This window comes from Pocillopora verrucosa, chromosome 10, assembly GCF_036669915.1.
Source record: "Pocillopora verrucosa isolate sample1 chromosome 10, ASM3666991v2, whole genome shotgun sequence".
Classification (NCBI taxonomy): domain Eukaryota; kingdom Metazoa; phylum Cnidaria; class Anthozoa; order Scleractinia; family Pocilloporidae; genus Pocillopora; species Pocillopora verrucosa.
This window is the reverse complement of record NC_089321.1, coordinates 13,566,342-13,589,054: the sequence shown is the minus strand read 5'-3', so window position 1 is coordinate 13,589,054 and position 22,713 is coordinate 13,566,342. Positions and strand designations below refer to the sequence as shown.

Below are 22,713 nucleotides of genomic sequence, written 5' to 3'. Positions count from 1 at the left end.
TTTAACCCTTTACACCCTAACATCAGTATGCATATTCTCCATACTTTTATATATACATTTCCTAAGGTGTTGACAAGCAGAATTTGTTTAGCAATCGGTTCTCTCATGGTGTTGCTATGGTTTCTTGTCGTAAGCTCGTTTAAAGTCGTATACGCTTAGACGTGTGGCAGCACTGACTTTATAACTGCAACCGATCAGACAAATTCTGCATCCTTAATCCAATTACCAGCCATCTTTTATGTGGCGGTGACGGGGCATTTTTGTCGAGTTGTTACTGGTTCCTTAGCTGCGATTGGCCGACTTAAATCACGTAACTGTTCCCCTTTCAGATACGGTTCCTCGGGGCAGCCTGCCAACCAGCCGTTCAACAAACCGAAAAATAAACAATTCAAAGAACGGCGAGGAAGCCCACGAGGACAACACCAGGATACGGGCAAGAAACATGGCCGTAAAACCCCAGAGACTGAGAGGACGGCTGGTGAACAGTGACGACTACGAGATTTTAATGGCCACGTATTTCAATGTGAGTATTCCTTTTAAGATGACGGTTTTTACATGTTGTGTTTAACTGCTTTCTATAACGATCCCTAAAGGTTGGCGCACTTGAAGCGATACGACGCAGCTACAATTCATTTCGATTAGCTCTTTGCTATTATCTCTTCTCCCCGGCGACGGTTTTTTTGTGCCTGAAACAAACCGCACAAATCCAAGCTAGTATGATCGTGTCGACGAAAAAATTAACCTTTTAACTCCTAAGATCTGATTGTTAATTCTCCCCTCCAGCTGTTACACATTTCCTTTAAATTGGTTACGAGAATTTGGTGTTCAATCAAGGTAATATCTTGTGCCTGATGAGTTTGAGTATTCTCATCACCTGTTTGCTGAATAATGTATTGATATTGTAGGGAGAAGTTACATGTCAATCTCTTCTGGGAGGTAAAGGGTTAAATGAATCGCAGTTACCTGTGGCGCACGCGGATCGGTTTTTTAGAGGGGATTTGTCGTGGAGACTTGTTCTTCTCTTATCCGTTATTATCAATTGTAATCTTATGTTGTCTTCTTTTCTCGTTCAATGGCAGTAAAGTCGAATCTCGTTGTCGCTCACTTTTCGAAATCAAGTGCAGTCATCCAGGGGCGCTCTTCACTGAGTTACTAAGCAAATCGTCACACCACCCCTCCCATATTTAACTTCAGAGGGAGTGGCAGGGACAGGGTTTATACTTCGCCCCATAACTTCTACAAAGAAAGTGAAGAAAAAGAATTGGGCTCATTTCTCTACAATTTTTATCTTTCAGGAGTCAGCCTTATTCTGAAGGTGTATGACTTACCCAGGGGAATGAAAAAAGTAATATGAAAAATGAATTATTGGACGATCTGGTGAAGGCTGGGGACCTGGATCAAATGGTTGAACACTGTTACGAGCGGATCACAAGAGAGTCCGGTCATCGCAATTTTTTCCTTCCTCAACGATAGCCGAACATGCTCTAAATACAATGTCACGCTTCAAATTTAAACTTTGCCATTCTCAACACAAAAAAAAAAAAAAGCAGTCACGCTTATGCGGATTCGAACGCTTCTATTTCGTCCTCGTCGTAGACGATTTTACGTTCCGCTTTGCCCGAAAACGTTATTTTTATTTTATATTTGATTTTTTATATGAATTACGCGGCGGAAACTTCAAGTATTAATGATGATAGGCCTGTTGTCATAATGTGCTTTAGCCTGGTTCAAATATTGCTCTAGTTGTAAGAAATGGTATAAAATTAAAATGAAGTAATTTAGAAAAGTAAACCATTTCAGTGTGAATTATTTTTGCGTGACTGGCTCTTTGTTCTGAGAAAGTTACGTGACCCATTCACTATTACGAGACCATGAGTCACGCAACTGGATTGATAAGAGTGACTTTCTTAACCCGTGGAACAAAATGTTGCTTCTTAGTTCTAAACAGTTATTAGTATTCGTTAGCGATATCCAACAGCGCAGAATTTAATATCACGAGCTATGTCAAATCACTCAAATATCTACTGCAGAAAATTCTTGATACAAGGGGGCACAGGAAAAAAAGAACAGGAAGAAGGGAAATAGAAACAGGTAGCAGCAGAAATCCACGTCCCCATAGCACTGAAGGAACTTGGATCTGGCCCCAATCCTACCAACTCTCATTTTAACAGCCGAAGAGATTTTAGGGAATGAAAGGGCTAACCATCGGGCACCGCGCCTCTGCCCCGTTACAAGTCGAGCGTATTCCTTATATTCTTTAAAAGCCCAGGCTCTATAATTTGCAATTTGCAGATAGTTGAAACCATTTACCGATAGTGCCGATATAGGCGCAAAAAGAGGATTTTACGAAAAAATATTCAGTGAAAAAGCCCGTAACATTTGATTCCCCTCCTGAAAAAAAAATTTCCTTGCTAGAGAAAACCTCCCTTCCTCCTGTTTGGGTCTTCCCGGCGCTGAATTCCCTAATGACGGAAACTGTGAGGATTTCCCTACCCCTGAGTGAAAACCGTGAAAAAGAGACAGGTTAGTGACGAGGCGTCAGGGGTCAGGAGTCAAGATTTAACCCTTCAAACCCTTGCATCGGTATCCATTTTCTCCACACTGTTCCCTAAACATTTCCAAAGGTTTTTACAAGGAGAATCTGTTTAGCAATCAAGAGCCTCTTTAGTTGGTGATCATTTCCTTTATTCTCGTTACCTTGATATGTGATTTAGGGGTATAATTGTAAGGAGAAATTAGATGCTAGTCAATCTTGAGATTCAAAGGGTTAAATACGAAAAAAACAGTGCTTTCTTTTCATTTTGCGTTTTTTCCTTAGGGAATAACAGCACGCCCTTCTTATTTTGCGTTCTTTCGCGTGCTATTTAATTCAATCTTGCCTCTCCTTCGTAAGAGATTAACAATGCATTAATTTCCCCAGATCTTTCCTTCAAAGGAAAATAACCTTAAGTTATCTTTACTTTTGCTTCCTTTTTTTACGCTCTCCATCTAGGAGAGTAAAAATCTTTTGCGATTTTGGGTTTGATTTGTTATTAATGCAATGTTGATATGAAACTTACTCGCAGAGATTTACGTCAATCATGGTTTTTTAGACATCATCAAGTTGCTTAAAATAACGACCCCAGCAGATTTAAGTCAGGATGGTAAAAAGTATGTTATTTTTTTGTGCTAAGGAGTTATAAACAAATACCACCTTACGTCCCTCAATCCCTTTGTGAGAGACACTTGCCCTTGTCCCAAGGGTGTTTCCCCGCTACATTTCAATTACTGTTAAATTTGTCCACTTTTTATATGCAAATTCGTCCCAGCCACACACTGTCTCTCTGGCTGGGCGTGCAAACTTAACTCTGACACCAAATCTGTGACGTATCAGCCAGTTATTGGCTTGCATTGTTAATCCATATTCATCAGAAGTTGTTGAATTTTTATCAAACTATGTTTTCCGACGCAAAGTTAAAAATTACCGTTCGTAGTTGAAGAGGAAGTTTTACTCTGGAGGGGAAAATAAACCTCACTTGGCCAGGAAGAAGAGTCACAAAAGCTACTGTAAATGTCACCGTAATGTAAGGTGAGAATTTTTTCGGAAAATGGTATCGTTTACTCGTTCAAAAAGCTAAAAACGTCGCACTTTCTCGGTTCACCGAGCCAACACGTGTCATTTGTTCGGTCAGAAAGACTCTCCAACTCGAAGTTTAATTTGAAATAAGTGTTTGCACATGCAGAAGTAGCTTGCAGAGTGGGCGTTCAGCATTTTCTTGGCGAAAATCATAACTGCCCGTTCATCTCTTAGATTTTACAGCAGCGGAAAGCTGGGGCGAGAAAGAAAAGTTGCACTAAGGGAGGGGGTGAGACGGTCAAAATGAAGCAGAGGGAGGAGTGTGGGGGAATAGAAATTACTCTCGCCTTCCCCCCCCCCCTCCCTCACCTTCTACTCGAACTCTAAATCAAACATGGTCGGTCGAATAAACGATTCCGAGCCTTTAACGTTAACTCGCCCTAATAAGATGCCTGTACAAATACAGAAGCAGATTACATGGTTGTTTAAAACATGATAGAAATTCTTCTTTTGGTCGAACGTTAATATAATCATTAGATCTATTTGGGACGTTATTTTGTAGTTGAACGCAGCCACGTGAATTTTGGAAGTCCTCTTTTAATCAGATTCCTTCCCTACAAATTTTTCAGAGAACAAAAAAAATACGAAATTTTTATTTCATTATGATGGCTTTCTTGTTGCGATTTAGAATTAAAGTGCAGTCCGTGACCACATTGATAATTCATATTTTCAGGAAGACTGGTGGAATGTTAATAAGAGGATGGAAAGATCCAAGAATTTGACTTGAAGAACTTGATGAAACAATGAATATAAAGAGGATACCACAAAGATAAGATCTTTGAAGTTTTCTAATAGCAGGAACAAAAATGGTGGCTACTAAGTAACTGATTTTTGTAGGGAGAATTAACTTTCCATCAGTTGACGGATTTTACTCATGTTGTGCTTGAAAATGTGCACTTGGTAAGCGAAGAGTTTACATTTGGCCACCATTTTTGGATTAATTTTCTATGATAAGGATTGATCTGCAGACCTTGGGCGAACGTAGGATTCATGCCAAAAGTACCCCTAATTTGGCGTAATTTATTACAGAAGACTTAAATCGCTTGTGCACATGCAGCAATTGGGATTTGATGAATAAGTTCGAGTGATCGCTCATTTTTTGTTTGCTTTACAGTTCTTATCACAAGGACATTTTTGTCGATGTGGCAAACAGATGATATTTGTTACGGTGGCACTGCAATAAAAGGCCTCAGTTAAAGGAAAATACAATTCTAAAATTTATATTACTGAACATCAACAACTAAAAAACCACACTATTGACAACAACTATACTCACTGTTGAACTTACAGAGCTAACTATCTTTACCGACTGACGCTGGAAACCAGTCATAATTATCGCCCGGGGGGCAATAAATGACGAACGGTCCCGCAGATAGATAATCTACCAACCTACCAGCTAAGAACAGAATCCTGTCAACAAATCACAACAGAACCCTTCAAACGACTATTCCAAGACATAAACAGTAAGGACCATTGTCAGTATCTGGGAAACTGTACACCTACTCCTCCCCTAACCCAGCAACAATCAACTGACAACAAGTTAGGGTCAATTTTGGGTTAGGGGAGAGGTCGGTGCGTATTCACTCATTTACTGACTTTGATTCAACATAACCGCCTGATCACAACTGACGGACACTTCACGAGACTTACAACCTACTGTAAGTCGAATTGGTGAAAATTCATGATTCAATCTCGACATGAGTTAATTAAGTCACAGATTAAATATTGCTCATTAAAGAGGCATTTCTCGGCCAAAATTAAAAAAGAGACAAAATAAAGTGCAGTGCCATGTTACACTTGTATCACTGCTTTGCCATATTAACTAAAATAGTATAAAGGTTGCAACAAGTCTTAATTAGGCTTCTTGACGATTTATTTAAAACTCAAATGCCTGGTCGCAACAAGCCTTGGAAGGACTCTGGCGAGCTGAGATGTATCGGTACATAAGCCAGTTCAAACGAAATCCTGTTGTTATCGAAAAGAAATGGATTTTTTCTCTTCCGATGGGATTTAAATTGGTGTTTTTTCCCTCAAATGAAAGAAAAATAAGCCTCACATTGTTCGAAAAGCTTTCAAAAAATGCATGCTCGCCTGTTTCTAGTTCGGTGCGAAGAATTTTAGATTTTATCTTTCGTGGAAATGTATGCTAAGAAAATCTTTTTGTTTTTCTTTATAATCGTCTCGACAAAATTACGATCTATTTCACTTGCTTGAAAAATAGTTAAATGATTATTTGTACATGCACGCAATACCAGTATATGCTCATGCAGCCCGCAAAGTCTTAGTCGTGATTTTCATCGGATTCTAGTTTGAAATTTCTTAAATTGGCTATTTTTTGCAATACAGCTTTAAAGCCTGTTTGGATTTCGTTATGCCTGGAGCAAGATTTCCGTAAACCCCAAACTTCGTTGCATTTGCATGCAGTACCTGGACAAAAGAAAACGATGCTAAAACAATAGGTTGTCTTAATTTTTGGATAAAGTACGGCATTGTTTCAGGGAAATCTTTCCCAAAAGTACACAGATTTTTTTATGACACAATATTCATGCAATATTCAAAACTTTTTCGGCCTCGAATCGTCAATGTTAGTAATATTTCGTTCGTAATTTCGCATAGTAACGAGAAACAATCCGGAAGTGTAAGGAACTATGAACCTCGTTGCTAATTCGTGAAAAAGAAACACGCAGAACTTAACTGAAAAGTTTTAATTCAAAATTGAATAATCAATGTGATAAATACTCTTTCCCTCTTTAAAACTTGAAAGTTCTGAAATATGATGTTGCGAAGGATTTCGTTTCGCTGGGTTGTGTAACGCCATCTCAGTTCGAATGATTAATTTTGTCGAAATTTAACAGCAATGTTGGACTCGACATAACAATCCTTAGTTTCTCGTTGGGCAAGGCATTTGATTTTTAGTTGTAGCGTAGTTTATTTACTTTTGTAGCTATGGAAATATCTTTCGCGCTGTCATCAGGTTCGGTGTAACACAGGAAAAAAGTACTTTTCAGCTATCTTTTTTTGCTCTTCAAATCAATGAATGCATGGTATTAAATAACGGAATTAAAAATTTGTAATATTATGCAATGAAGAACGCGGAGTTTCAGCAACCATTCTTTCAGCTTTGGCATTAAAACCAAATTTTAATAATTTGTTTCGGGAATACGAGTGAATCATAACCAAATATTTTTTCAGACAATGTTTAAGTTAAGTTGAACTAGAGCCATTTGTGAGACGATAATTCTTACGACCGAAATCAAAATGGAATAAGTTTTTTTGATACCATTTAATTTTTTTTAATCGCTTCGGGAATTCCGTCAAAGCACTTGGAGTCTTACCGTGAAATGTTTATTAGCTCTAGCGGCCAAATATAAGCTGGAGGAGCATTCTCGAATGATTCTACTGTCTTATTCAAAACAATTTCTGTAATAGAATTATAGATCTCAAAAAAACTACGTTCAAAATTATAATTCTTTTTGACCGCTTGATTATGAATAGAATACGGCTAAAATCTAACTTAAGGCGTTTTCTGTAACGATTGAAAATTGTTTCAGTCAATGAATTGCTTCACAAATTCAGTTCAATATCTTGAGAAAAATATATCATTATTTTTCTGGCTTCTCTCCTGTGTTACATTCGAAAACTAGCTGCGTGAAAGATATTACGTATTGAAAAAACATCATGGCAACCTCTAGCCTAAATAACTCAATTTGGCCATGAATAAAATTCAGCAACAACAAAATTTACCAATTCTATTTCGACGATCGCTAATCGAAATGATTTCAGGTAAAAATCCTTACACTTTGCCATGGTGCTTTTTCCTTTAAAACTCTTAAAAACATCATGTCTTGCAAGAAACTCAAGTCCAAAATATTATGAAAAAGAAGCACAGAATAGATCGGAACAATATTGTTTATTTCTGTTGAAGCATAGAGAGAATTGGTATTTAATTTTCAATTTCTTTGCACCAGATGATGTTTAAATAATTTTTGACGAGAAATTTAAAAGGAAGCCTTGTTGAAATTTTTGCTGAAAAAGCTGCCAGGGGAAACTCTGTGCAAGTTGGTCTAAATTTTCCCGCCAAAAGTCTTTTCGTATATAAACGAAAATATTTTATTAATTAAAAAAGAATCAATTATTTAATTAACTAGCAATTGAAAATAAACAAATGCTTTTGTTAAAGGAAACGTGTTTGGTGTATTGAGTATATATAAGAAAAGACAATACAAAAATTGATATTTTTATTGACTTATTTGTGAGTATATGGTAAAAATTTAAGTAGACACGATGAACGTAGCATTTTTTTAAAAAAAATCGGCGCATGCGTATTTTTGAGCACCGTATTTTAAGTCTTTTGGCGGGAAAATCCGCCACAGTTGAACAGATGTTACTTACAGAATCAATAAAGAGAAAAAATGGTGCATACGTATTGAGAGCGCCTGGTTTTTTTTGGCAGGAAAAGTTAACTCGTTGAAAAGGTCTAAATAAATTCGATTAAAATGTCTAACCAAATCGCGAAATAAATACGTTTGGCCTCAAGCCTTTTCAGTTTCTGGTTGGTACTCGTTGTGATCTGGAGAGGAATGTCCTTTATCTGCTTTGTGCCTTAGTAATTAGTCTTTCTTGCTTAGGATGTTCACCAGTCCATCTACGAGAAAATGAAAATGCGCAATGAATCAATAAATTAGTGGAATATTCTTAGGCTTGCTTTTTCAAGCAATAATGATTTCGAGGGGTTGGTTGTGAAGTACAGAAGCGTCCCCAATAACTGTAACTCCCATTAGTGACCAAGACAGGATTTCTCCTTACAATATCAAGCAGATAAGAATTTAGAAAAATATCCATTAGGTTATCAGTTGATCCAAAACCAAATTCTCCAAACTAACGACAACAGCATGAGAATTGTACAGCCCACTAGGCTTCGTAAAACTCACTTTTCAAGCTGAGTTATTTAACCCGGCAACCAACTTAGGTGTTAGCCACAAGAATGAGCTTCATTACATGTTTCTTATTAATAATATCACACCCTTATTTGTCTGATTTGAAAATGAATAATCCTTTGAACAACTTAAGAAATGTCAATTTTCGGAGTGCATTTTTGAAAATGGTTTTAGTCTGGAGAATTCTGGTATTTCATTAAGTTCCTATATCTATTATTGAATAAGCAAAAAGTTCAAAAATTAAACCTTACTGCTTCGCTTTTCGCGCCCCATAAGAAATACATGTAGAATAAGCTTACGTTAGGTAAGAAATAACTTATTCCACGTTTTGGTGTGTAAGAATTCGCTGAGTATCTTTTAACTGGTTGTTTGATTTTTACGGCAGATCTCGTAAAAACTCAGCGATTCTACAAGCCATACGAGAGGCTCGAGAAAAAAAAGCTCTCATTCAACGAAAAAAGCGTTTTTGACCATTAATAAATCAGGGATCTAAAAGAATCACAAATTAAAAAAACAGTGACTTGGTTTTGGCCTGAAGAGCTCAGATATTTGATAATTTGACTCCAAGGCTCTCATGTGGTTGCGGAAAGAGCTATTATTTTGCAAAACATAATCATTGCTTTAAAAAGAGCTCTGAAAATAAAACATAGCCAACCTTGAAGATGCTGTCCATTTTGCTTTCGTCCCATGCAGTTTTTGACCTCCAGGTCATTCCATCTCGTGCTTGACGCTGTCAGAAAAACAGACTCTGTTGGAGCACTCCCGTTTAATATCGATAATTTTGTCGAATGGAGCAGGAAATAAACATTTCTATATTAAACGCCTATGTTAGAATAAATTTGAACCCTAAACCTTAACTTTTTAACCCTCAGATCAAATTTCTAATTCTCCTTACTGTCAACCATACAATTCTTATGATGTTAGTTCAGAGAATTTAATATTGGATCAACGTATTATCTCGAAATTGATATTTTTCTTTATTCTCATCACTTACCTGGTTAATATTCCATTGATATCGTAAGGAGAAATTCTGTCTTGGTCATTCATGGGAGTTTAAGGGTTAAAGCTAACAGGCGCTGTTTCATTCAAGATCTCAGGAACATGTTAAAAAAAAACGCCTCGAAATAGAGGCGCTCTCTGTTTAAGATACGTCTTCCACAGCCGCTACAGGTTCTGTAGCATGAAGCGGGTAGATGTGTCACTTCTCCTTATCGAAGGGATGATGCTTTTCCAAGTTGGGTGACCCCTTAGTATTTCATCAGGATTAAACAACAGTTTGCTAGTAACAACTCGTACTTCTGGGCAATTGGAATTTCTACCATCTGCAGTCTCTGCATCAGGACTGGAAACAAGCCCCTGGTATCAAGTAACATGTCTTAACGTTAACCCTTGCCCTTCCCTTTACATTCAACTCAGTCGATCATTCAGTACATAGGGGAAAGGAAAAAAACCACGAAAACCGAATTTCTATCGAAAATTATTAATACAAGAGTTATTTACCTTGACGAAAATTCGTGACAAAGTGACATCCATCACTCCTCGACGTCGAATCCAAACAAATCCATTCAGCAATCCCGAAGAAACAGACGTCGACGATCGTCCTCAAAACTGACGACTTCGAAGAGAATAACGCCGAAACTTAAATGCTTCTTTACCCCAGTGAAGCTAAACAAGACCCCACGATTTATGGCTTGCAGTTTTCAAAATCCTTCCACGTGCAAGACTGGCAACAAATATGAATAATGAATAGGAACATAGCATTTGCAATTCAAATTAGTTTCGCGACCCTGGTTGTCGGACCGACAAGCTCTTCAGTCAGATTCGTTCAGTTCCGAGATGAGTGGAAATGCAACAATTGGCCATAAACTGATTTTAACCTTAGTAAAGTTCATTGGAGGGCTGCAGAGAAACTCAAACTCAAACAGTTCCCTTCTAGAGCAATTTTCATTCATTCAGCCACTCAAACTCCCTATCTGTTTCACAGGTTCCACAACAAATCGAGTTGGCAGGGTTGTAAATTATTTCAATCTGCATGGTGTCGATGTAAAAAGACAACGGTGACGGTAGAAAAAAAAACAGACAAAAAACCAAAAGCCTAAACAAATTAAACAAAACAAAACAAAACAAAAATAAAACAAGACAAGCAAAACAACAAGAAAAAAAAACAACCACGCCGAATAGAACTCAAACAAGACAGAAAAAAAACGAAACAAAACAAAACAAAGAAAAAAACGCAAAAAAGAAAACACACAAAAAAAATGATAAAACAAAACAATAAAGGGAGAAATAAAGTAAAGACGTATCAACTTTTCATTTTCGAGAACTCCTCTTTAAATATCCGCGATAAGTTGTGGTGGAAAAACCGAAAATGGGGCGCATGAGAAACATTTGTCCAGCGGAGCCTGCCTACGTATGAACAGATCGTCACCTATCCTTTTTCGAGAGGCGCGGGAGTGAGATTGTGGTATCGTAGAAATACAACATCATTTATTACGCAGCCTAGTATAGTCTCCTTACCAATGTCACGCAAATCCCCCACACGCCCAAATCCCCCCATATTAATTTTTTTTCGCTGATAACTTCTCATAACCTCCGAAAAATATTTCAATCTCTTTGGGACCGGTCAGTACTTATCGACTTTGGGATGGAATATTGTTGGGGAGGATCACATGGTATCCAAGGGAAATGGTGCGGGGATCAGTCGTCACCAACAGGGTATAAAAAGAAAATTGAGATATAGATTTAGCCAAGCCTAAAAGCGGAGCTTGCATTTTTTCCCCCGCACGTCTCAAGGGCACAACGCCTTGCCCCGGCCAGGAATAGAACCCGGGTCGTCCGACTCGGAGCCCAGTGCACTGACCACTGGACTACTGAACAAAGCCGTACCCGGGTCTTAGGGTCTTACGGTCGTACATCCAAATTTTCGGCTTGATGGGTTACTACTATTTTGTATAATTATGGGGCTACGCTCTGCGAGCTCCGCTATAACAAAACAGAAACCCTTTGTCTATACAAACTTTTCAGTATGCAACCGAAGCAATTTACGTACAGGTCAACTGAAATACTTCAACACTTCCGTCCCGTCAAACGCAATAGGTCCATATAAAAGTTTCCCCCCTAATTTATCGTAAGTGTGCTTTGTTTTCAGTTTGTTTGCTTAATTTTGACTCAACACTACTGAGTAACCTCTCGCCAAGAGGCCCTAGAACTGCAAAAAGTGTTCCCTGATCAGAAATGTAACACCTGGGAGCAGAAGTATTGAGCAGCAGTGGTGACGATCAACTAAAAGCTACATAAATGTATGCTCCAATCAGCCAAAAGCCAATCAAATAGACTGATAAACAATAAGATCAAGGCAATTGCATGTGTTCCTCATAGTGGCTAAGGAGCTGGGAAGCACTGCTCAGTTCCTCCTGGCAAATCCAGCACGTAAATGTTTCGTCGTAATCTGAAGAATATGGCTGCTGAGCTGAGTGCAATTTTTCATGTCTTTGTAGTGTTCCCTTTTTGGTAAAACACTTGTCACAAGCTTTGCATTGGTATGGCTTCTCTATAATGTGGGATTTTTTATGAACTTGTAGATCTCTTTTTAGAGTAAACCACATGTCACACGTTTCGCACTGGTATGGCTTCTCTTTCGTGTGGTTTCTTTCATGGACCCGAACAGTTCCCTTTTGCGTTAAACACACATCACAGGATTTGCACTGGTATGGCTTCTCTTTAGTGTGGGTTCTTTCATGAATTTGTAGACTTCTTTTTGCAGTAAAACACTTATCACAAGTTTTGCACTGGAATGGCTTCTCTCCAGTGTGAGATCTTTCATGGACTCGAAGATGTCCCTTTTGTGTAAAACACATATCACATGTTTTGCACTGGTATGGCTTCTCTCCAGTGTGTGACCTTTCATGTCTTTGTAAAGTTCCTTTTCGATTAAACCATTTGTCACAAGTTTTGCACTGGTATGGCTTCTCTCCAGTGTGAGATCTCTCATGAACATCTAGATTCCCTTTAAGAGTAAACCACTTGTCGCAAGTTTTACACTGGTATGGCTTCTCTCCTGTGTGAGATCTCTCATGAACATCTAGATTCCCTTTCAGAGTAAAACACTTGTCACATGTTTTGCATTGGAATGGCTTCTTTCCAGTGTGACATCTCTCATGAACATCTAGATTATTTTTTTGAGTAAAACACTTGTTACAAGTTTTACACCGATATGGCTTCTCTCCAGTGTGGGATCTTTCATGTACTCGTAGACCTCTACTTGAAGTAAAACACATTTCGCAAAATTTGCACTGGTATGGTTTCTCTCCAGTGTGGGATCTTTCATGAATAAGTAGATTCTCTTTGCGAGTAAAGCACTTGTCACAAGTTTTGCACTGGTATGGCTTCTCTCCAACGTGAGATCTTTCGTGTACCTGTAGATGTCCCTTTTGCTTAAACCACTTGTCACACGTTTTACACTGGTATGGCTTCTTTCCAGTGTGGAATCTCTCATGAACATGTAGATTTCCTATGTGAGTAAACCTCTTGTCACATGTTTTACACTGGTATGGTTTCTCTCCGGTGTGAGATCTCTGATGAACATTTAGATTCCCTTTGTGGGTAAACCACTTGTCACATGTTTTACACTGGTATGGCTTCTCTCCTGTGTGAGACCTCTCATGTGCCTTTAAATTTCCTTTTTCTGTAAAATACTTGTCACAAGTTTTACACTGGTATGGCTTCTCTCCAGTGTGGGATCTTTCATGTCTTTGTAGATTTCTTTTCTTTGTAAAACATTTGTCACAGGTGTTGCAATGATATGGCTTTTCTCCAGTGTGGGATCTTGCACGAATTTGAAGATTTTCCCTTAGTGTAAAACACTTGTCACAAGTTTTGCATTTAAATGCCTTTTCCAGACAAGAGTTGCTTTCAGGTTTTGGAGTTTCTTTAGAAAGCGATTTGATTTTCCTCTTTTTGTGCGCCTGGTTAGTCATGGACGTTTTTCTTTTGGCCATCGAAGCATAAACTAGGAGACATTCCTTGACGAGAAAAGTGCTCTAAAATACTAGAGGTGAAAAAGAAAAGATTTATTCAACCAGACGGGCAAACTGGACGGGTTTCAGAAGCAATGTATTAAATTTGAATAAACAAAGAAATTGGATGGTGAGTTGGGTAAAATATGTTTCAAAAGGAATACTCTTCCAGGAAAGGAAGTTTTATTAGAACAATTGCACTAACAAAGAGATTTACTGACAGTGCAATTCCTGGCCAATGCCCTGAAAGAAAAACCTTTACACGAGTCAGGACATACAAAGAGAAGTGCATTTCCAACAAGTCCCTTTACATAGCTTCACACAACCAGTTCATTCAATCTACAGGTTGTCCCTATGATTCTTATCCTTAACCCATAGTTGTCACTGTGCAAACAATTTGTTCCGCCTGTCACCATCAAGTGAAGCAATCCAAAGTACAAAAAGTAGACAACAGAAATTTCTAATAGATACTACAAAAGAGATTCCCAATAAACTTTAATCGAAGAATCTGGTTAAAAGGTAAAAGACAATGGTGAAAAAGTACGAAAAAGCAGTTTAACACTGCATGACTGGCTACTGTGGCACGATTTGTATAGCATTGAAAAGAACTAGGGGGTTGTCTAATGATGCTAGAAGGTAGTGCCGCAGATGATTTGTCTCACATGCTTAACAAAAAACTTGCCACAAAAGCTCTCAAAAAAAGGGGGGGCAAAACCCTCTAGGGCTAAAATCCTCTTGGGTTTTTATTAGTTTAAACAAAAATATTTGATGTGGGAAACTGTCTTCCTCAGTAGCTGTTTGTTTATATTGGAGAGATATTTGCTTTGAACTTGCTGTAAATATAGCTGGTTGATAATAGGAGATATCAAATGACATGTGAGATGTGGTTTAAGGGTTCATATGAGCTACGAATGTATGAAAACTTTCAAGTTGAAAAGGGAAGTACAGCAAACCTATTATTTATTTTCTGAGTCTTTTCTTCTGTAATTTTCTATTGAGTTCAAAAGCTAAAAAAACAAGCCTAAAATTAAGGTGACAAAAAGTGGAAGATTAAAAAAAAAAGTCTGTCATATTGGATGACCTATAATATCAACACCCCCCTGTAGTCGACATAACTATCTATTTCAGGTAAAAAAACTTTTCAAAACACTGCAACACAACGAAAATTGTGGGGGGTTTGAAGATGTGTCTCCTTTGGCCAAAATCTTTCTTACTTAAAAATCTTTCTTACCTAAGTAGTCTTTTCTTACTTTTTTTGGCCAAAATCTTTCTGCACTTTTCTATTGAGTTCAAAAGCTAAAAAAACAAGCCTAAAATTATAGTGGAAAAAAGTGGAAAATTAAAAAAAAAGGCTGTCATATTGGATAACCTATAATATCAACACTACCTTATAGTCGACATAACTATCTATTTCACTCAGGTAAAAAACCTTTCAAAACACTGCAACACAATGAAAATTGTGGGGGATTTGAAGATGTGTCTGCTTCAGCCAAAATCTTTCAATTTACAACAAACTTCCTGCACTTACAAAGTGTTGCTGAAGACAGAGACATATTAACATAAACAGCCTTTTTGCTTGACCAGGTATGCCCTTGACTGACACTCACACATCACATCCCATCAATAGAGTATGAATATTTTCAAATTGTATTATTTTGCCAGTTTCTCCTGTGTAAGTTTTCTACCTATAATTTGAGAAAACAAATCCTCACTCAAACACATCTAAATATTTTTTCCCAACTTGATAATCATATAAACTGACATCATAGCTCATATTACTTATATTTATGATTATCTACATTTCATTTTTAAGGAAACTATTTCATGTGGCATTGGGTGACAAAGAGACAGCCATCTCATAGGAGCTTGGATTTGCCAACTTAACCCTTTAACTCCCATGAGTGACCAAGACAGAACTTCTCCTTACAATATTGATACAATATCAAGCAGACAAGTGATGAGAATAAAAAAAAATCTTAACTAGGGGATGATTAGTTGATCCATTACCATATTCTCAAAACTAACATCACAAGAACTATATGGCAGACAGTAAGGAGAATTACTAATGAGATCTTGGGAGTTAAAGGGTTTTAAACCTTTCACTCTCACATGCCATTACGTATTCTCCCTTACTGCCTGCCATACAATTCATATGATGTTAGTTTTGAGAATTAGGTATTGGATCAATTAGTGATCCCCTAATGGATACTTTTCTTAATTCTCATCACTTGTCTGCCTGATATTGTGACAATATTGCGAGGATAAATTCTATCTTGGTTACTCATGGGAGTTAAAGGGTAAAACCCTAAGAGTGATCAGCATCTGATTTCTCTTTACATTAACACTGCTGAATCATTCATAAGATCACGAGAAAAGAAAAAAATGATTGCTGACTTGAGAGGTTTTGATTGTTAAACAAATTCTCCTTATCAGTACCAAAGGAAATGAACAGAGAAGAGTGTGGAGAATATTGATGCTGATGTTAGGGTGTTGAGGGTTAAGGTTACTCCAAACCTTGGAGGGTGCATTCACACCAAAACTTTGCGTGCAATTCATAGTTTGGTTGGTAGTAATGCTCACTTAGTATGGGCATCACTATGGCTATGGGTTGAAATCCCTGCCTTACTGCTGTACTTGAAAACTATTGAAAATATGTTATTTTGGAAAAATTGCTTTCATCAAAAAATCAAAACAAACTTCTTCAGTATGTATTTTCAATTGATAGCAGTAATTCCACTGGATTTAAAAAGAGAAAGCCCAGATGACTGATACTCCTGAACCTGAGCTACTGAATACAACCAAGGTTCCTGGAACCTGTTTCTCAAAAGTCTTGGTAACTTAACAGGCCTGTAGACATGTTTGAAATTAAAATTTGAAGATTAGAGCGGCACTTTCTAGCACTCTAACCAATATATTTTGTTTCTATAGCTGATAGTTTTATTGTAGAATTTTCAAAACTTTTGAAACCCCCATTCTGAAAGGAAACATAACAGCTTTCCAAACCCATTAAATTAATGAAATCTTTGAGTAAGAGGCCCCTGGTACCCTAATGGATTTGACCAGCATGCACTGTAAGCATTGTTCTAAAATCATTAATGATACTAACACCACTGAACCAGCTGGTAACAAATAGGGGCAAAATACCTTTCTGATCTATTTTTAATATTGGAAAAATTCATTCTCTTTTACCAGGTATACATATATGAATCAACAAGAGACAATGAACTAAGACAGCTCCCTTTCAAGCTTTCATACAGGATCAGAAAGGCCAAAAACTAAGCATAAAGACTTTGATTAACTAAGAATGCACTTTCTGCCTCTACCTAGACTCCATACAACAAACATTCATAGTTTGCACCAACACAAAATTCTTTTACTCTAAGGCTGCTTTTTTGTGGTCTTATAAAGTAAAGCCTGGTATAACCTGGTATAAAGCCTGATATAACCACTAACTCTGCACCTAAAAATATCTGCAATCTTTTTATTTCTACACAAGACATACATCAGTATAATACCCAATCAGCATCTTCTGGTAACTACTATATTAACTATTCTAGGCTTAATCATCATAAAAACTCTTTTTCTATTGTTGGGGCTAAAATTTGGAACAGTATTCCTGAAAGCTATCGAAGTCTGCCGAAGCACATATTCAAAAAGAAAATTCAAGCTTTACTATTTGCAACTCTAGGAAGTCTGGATAGTTATGCTGACACTAGCACTCTTATTTCTGAAGTAAAAAAGGCATCTTAATTATAATTCAAACATAATATATTAATTTACTTTTTAATCACCTTTTCCCTCTTTTGTCAAATAATGTATGCAAAATCGTGTAATTTGCATAATTCGTGTTTTTGTGATTCGTGTTGTATGTCCTTAACACCGCCTGCCTAGATTAGCTCGCTATTTGCAGGAGGTGATTATTGTACAAAGATTTTCCTGCAAACCTAATAAACTTGAAAGCCTCTCAAATTCATTCATAGCTCAGCTACCCCCTGGTGAAAAACCTCACAGGATCTTTGAGGATTGTCCTTGAACACAAGGATCTTTAATGGATCTCTAAAGCATCTGTTAAAGATCTTCAAATATCTTTACAAGCAAAATAGTTTGTTAAGACCCTCAAGAATTTGGTAAAGATCCTCAAAGGATATTACAAAGATCCTCATAAGGATCCTTGCAAGGTTCTTTCCATGGATCTTTCAAGATTCCCAAGGATTTAATATGGATCTTTCAAAGACCTTCAAAAGATCCTTTCAAGGATCCTGTCAAGATCTTTGTAATGATCTTTAAGGATTTAATCAGGATCTTACTAGGATCCTTATGGTCAAGATATTTGCAGGATCTTTTCAAGATCCTCAAGGATTTAATGAGGATCTTTCAAAAACCTTCTAAAGATCCTTTCAAGGATCCTATTGAGATCTTTGCAAGGATCCTTAAGGATTTTATTGGAATCTTACAACGATCCTAGTCAAGATCTTTGCAAGATCTTTTCAAAGATCCTTCCAGATCCTCAAGGATTTAAAGAGGATCTTTTAAAGACCTTCAAAGAGTCCTTCAAAGGATACCTTTCAAGGGTCCTGTTAAGATCTTCACTAAGATCCTTCAGAATTCAATCAGAATCTTACAAGGATCCTAGTCAAGATCTTTGTAAGATCTATTCCACAATCCTTCAAGATCCTCAAGGAATTAAAAAAGATCTTCCAAAGATCTTTAAAAGATTTATTTCATAATCTTGTAGAGATCTTTGCAAGGATCCCTTTGGAATTTGATGAGGATCCCAAGGGTATCCTTCTCAAGATCTCTACCACATCTCTTCATTATGAATTAGGTTCCTTCAATGTCCTCAAGTAATTTCATAAGGGGCCCTCAAACATCTGGAAATCATGCATTTAAGATTTTATAGATACCTCTGCAGCATTCTAAAGGATTTGATTATTATATTCAAAGGAATCTTTAGATATCTTGCAAGAATCCAGTGCAAGATCCTATGGGCAAAGATCAAAGAAACTAGTTTGTTAAGTCTGGTTTGAAATAAGTTATTTGTCAAGGGATTATTTAAAGCAGTTGATGGAATCTTCAAAGATTTGATGAGAATTTCTTTCAAACATAATTTATCACAAGAATTCACAAGAGATCTTCTTAACTGTTCCTTTAAGATTTTTCTTGTAAAGACTAAATTGTTGAGGATCTTGCAAGATTGTGATTATTATTATGTATCATGTTTTATCCCCTATGTGACTTGTTGTGGTTTAATTATGATTTTTTGTAAATTGAGGGCTGTCTGTTTTATGATTTAGGCACAGCAAGGAATTTTCACAGAAAATTATTTTGCAATAAGGACAAGGATAAGGATATGGGCTTATGGATCTAGAGAGCTTCTCCTCAATGCTCTCTGAAGCACATGTTTGTAAAGGTGTGAAATGTACTTGATTCTGTGTAACTAAACTAAAAAGCTCTCTTACGAGTTTTTATGTGAATCCCCAAAAACACTCATTTTTTTTTACCTCAAGATGTATAAGTTCAATTAATCTGAAATTTTCAGGGTTGTATCCTCTCACTGAGTTGAGTTGGATTAGCAGACAGTTTCTCTATGGGTCGAATTTTAAGCAAGTTATTGTGGAATAACTCACCTAAAAATCTTGGTGAATTTTGAATGGGTACTGTGCCCATAATATAAATGACCCCCAAAATTCCTCACCTCATCCAAGACCTTATATAGTACTTTGTTTTGACACTAAAATCACTTGATTTCATGCAATCTTGGTGCAGTTATCTTTTCTCAAGTATACTTAGGTATTTCACACCATGTGGTTTACAAATTGATCTTGTGTCATATAACAAATTAGTTTAGGGCAACATAATAGTTACCTGTGATTGCTAAGCTTTCTTTTGGTATATAGGTTGATATTGTTCAGAAATATAATCATTGAGATACTCCTTCATGAGTCTGGTTGTAATCTAGTTCTTGATGAGTTTAATGCATATATTTTGATCCTCTTATCTCTGAGCTGCACTGTGGTTAGATTTTTTGCAAATGGAAATCTTAATACCAACCTAAAATCCAAACGGAAATTTTTTCTTCCAGCATGAATAGTCCTACTAAAATAGGATGAGCAATTTTCATTTAGCAAGAAAAAAGTTTTGTCTTCATTTCCTAATGTTTGGTTCAATTTTTTTTAAAAGTTAATTTAAGGTTTTTTCTTTTGGCTATAAATCTATTGTCACCAGTGTTGTTTACACCAAGTGTGCATCAATCAAAAATCAGAAACTATACACCATCTCTTTTTCTTTTGCCCTTACTCCAATATATTTTGGAAACATTTCAAAAATTATTTCACAATCACAAAACAAGTTATGGCTCTCAGCCTTAAAGATATCATAATAGGTATTACAACATTATCAGGAGAGTGAAAGATCTTGAGGATCTTGGCAAGAAAATGAAACATCCTCAAAGATCTTAACAAGAATTTGGAAGCTTCTCAAAGAATTTTCAATGATCTTCAAAGTTCTTGTCAAGATCTTTGAAGATCTGCACCAGATCTTCAAGGATCTTGACAGGAAAATGGAAGATCCTTAATGATCTTGACAAGAACTTTGAAGATCCTTGTAGATCTTGGCAAGAAAATGAAGGATCCTTGAAGATCTTCAAAGATTTTTCAAAGATCCTCATGAACATCCTCTAGAGGATCCTCTAAGGTCCTAATTGAGATCTTGTAGGATCCTTAAAGACCCTTCGAAGATTTTCACCAGGGCAGGCACCAACAGTGAAATCAAATATAAAATAAAGAAGTTGGTTAGTAAATGACTTATTTGACACTTGTTGTGCTTAGTATTGCTGACTAATTTTACAATTTGTGCCAACACTAAACATTAATGTTAGGTTGTGATCCATGCATTAATTTGGTGTTACATTTTTACACAACTTCTTTCTGACTAAATGTCATTAACATGTGTATTGCACGCATTAAGAAAGAAACACTTAATCCCATTTTACCCTTATTTCTGATCCTTTGTTTTCTATTCCTTATAACTCCAACTGTTTTCAACTTCCCCTACAAGGTTCAAATTATCGGGATTCAACTGTATTTATTTTTTGGGCCACATGGAGGCTACTGTTTGTGTAAACCAACAACTTTGACACTCACTCCCCCAAGACTAACACTTCAGATGTGCATGTAATTAATGAGCCTTAAGTCCTGTTTACTTATCAAATATAACACATCACCAAGAGAACAAGTTTTTTTCAACCCTAAATTATGAATAACCCATTTATCTCAGCATCCGAGTGAAATTTGATTATGTGACTCCTTGTAATGGAATGAAAGAAATTGGCCATGCTACCAGTTGTTTATCATCATCTCTTAATCAAAGTTCATGTAAACAGACCCCGTTGACCTAAAGTTTTCAGCACCACAACAAATGACCTAGTCACATATGACAATTGCCTAGACGAGGCGAGAACCATCTTTCTTATTCTTTATAAAATAATATTTTAAATGAAAAGTTACAAACGTTGTACCACGCAAAAGAAGATGAACTGAGCTGGTCATGAATTCTTGGCATGAATTGTTGTCCTTGTAACACTTGACTGCTTGAAGAGCACTACTGGAAGTCACGCACGAGAGCCGCGATCGGAAATACTGATCTTGAAAATTGCGTTTTAAGTTTCCCGAAAATTGATAATAGGCAACTTATTCTAGCAAAATACGTTAAAACGGGCTTTCGCTCGAAACGCGGCACATCGAAAGCATTCTCTGCTATGCTGACTTAAGTCACTGTTGATTACGTTAACACTTTCACTCGAAACGCGGCACATAGAAAGCATTATCTGTTGCGTTGACGCAAGTAACAGTTGATTACGCACTCTTTCATGCATGCACTTTCCACACTAATGCGTGGTGAATTTGATTCAATAAGAAAAGAGAAACAGAGAGATCGATTTTTCTTTCTGAATTAAATAGAGTATAAATTTAGCAATGAAAAGTTTACTTATCTATATTCAACGTTTAATCTTGCAGCTTGTAGCCTGCATGTATACAACTCAAGTAAAATTCACGATCTCCAAATTGTAGCTCCTCCACATTGTAAAGATCACCTTGGCTTCTTCTTTCTTTTAAAATATCCCGTACCCAAAAGTTCCTCGAGGGGCCTTAGTTTTCGAAGGTCCTAGTTTTCGAGGGGTCTTAGGTCTTGGGTCATGTCTTAGCTTTCGTGACACCCAAAAAAACGTACTAGTGAACCATTACTGTCATCGTGAAGTAATAAGCTAAATTTATCATTTTGAATCTTACCTAGGATCTTTATATGTGTTCCACAGCGATTTCCTTCAAGACAGAGTATTATATGGAGTCAGATCGAAGAAAAATTGGTATCTTTCGTTGGTGCCGTGGAGTCTTAACTCGACGCTTCTCTAATTCCTTGACATTTCATGCGGTTGAAACGTGATTCGTCTCGTAGCACTCACAATTGGTGACCAGCGGTAACTACATTTTTACTCCTCATGTTCTGTATATCGTCTCTCTCTGAGAAAATCTACTTTAGCACACTGAGTTTGCCATAAAATAAGGTTCATTCTTTTATGAAGAATGCCATTTCTAATGTTATAAGAAAATTGAAAAGTGTGCTGGTTTCGGTAACGACCGCAACGAAATTGATTATGCTTTGTACCGGGTGAATCAATTGCTGGCGTTGTGCATTTAACGTCAAATCGTTTGGAAAGGCGGCGCGTCTGATGACGTTCTTGACCTCGTGATAGAAGCATAGATTTATTTGCGTTTGGAAGATAGAAATAGACAAAGGGCTGGATGTTCTCGAACCTTGCCAGTAGTACATTCTGGCGAAAAGAGAAGACCAGCCTTTAAGGTACCACGATTAATATGGTAAATAAAATAACACACGAATAAAGTTAAGTTTGATCCTCCGAATGGAACGCAATTTATGCAAGTAGCAAAAAGAAGCCTGAAAAATTCAGATCTTCAATAGGGTTTGAACCTGTGACCTCGAAATGCTGGTATTGATCTCTCTTACTTTCCTGTTTTGGATATTTATGTGAATGAACTAATTGATTCTAACAACAACTTCTGGCTCGAGTATTAGGCTTTTTCAATTTCAGTACCATGAAACAAAACTAAATAAAATCTTAATGTAG

The 22,713-nt window shown here is 36.9% G+C and overlaps 2 protein-coding genes across 6 annotated transcripts in view; one reads left to right on the top strand and one right to left on the bottom strand.

Moving 5' to 3' along the window:
• LOC131771750 (cAMP-regulated phosphoprotein 21) overlaps positions 1-1,791 on the top strand; it is a 32,918-nt gene extending 31,127 nt beyond the window's left edge. For all 5 annotated transcript variants that reach the window (XM_059087606.2, XM_059087605.2, XM_059087604.2 and 2 more), the window contains 2 exons: positions 330-523; positions 1,296-1,791. In XM_059087606.2, coding sequence (XP_058943589.2) covers positions 330-489 — 160 coding nt within the window. In that variant the 3' untranslated portion in view covers positions 490-523; positions 1,296-1,791. The remainder of the gene's footprint in view (positions 1-329; positions 524-1,295) is intronic.
• A 9,069-nt stretch (positions 1,792-10,860) lies between these two features.
• On the bottom strand, positions 10,861-22,082 carry LOC136283822 (zinc finger protein 709-like). The gene is made up of 2 exons (XM_066173140.1): positions 21,857-22,082; positions 10,861-13,600 (listed from the first exon to the last, which is right to left on the bottom strand). Exon 2 carries the CDS (start codon positions 13,548-13,550, stop codon positions 11,904-11,906), a length of 1,647 nt encoding a protein of 548 aa, XP_066029237.1. The 5' UTR covers positions 13,551-13,600; positions 21,857-22,082; the 3' UTR covers positions 10,861-11,903.
• Positions 22,083-22,713: the final 631 nt, after the last annotated feature.

Excerpts from the sequence above, each read along its gene's own strand:
- LOC136283822 (XM_066173140.1), bottom strand. The coding sequence starts at position 13,550 with ATGGCCAAAAGAAAAACGTCCATGACTAACCAGGCGCACAAAAAGAGG.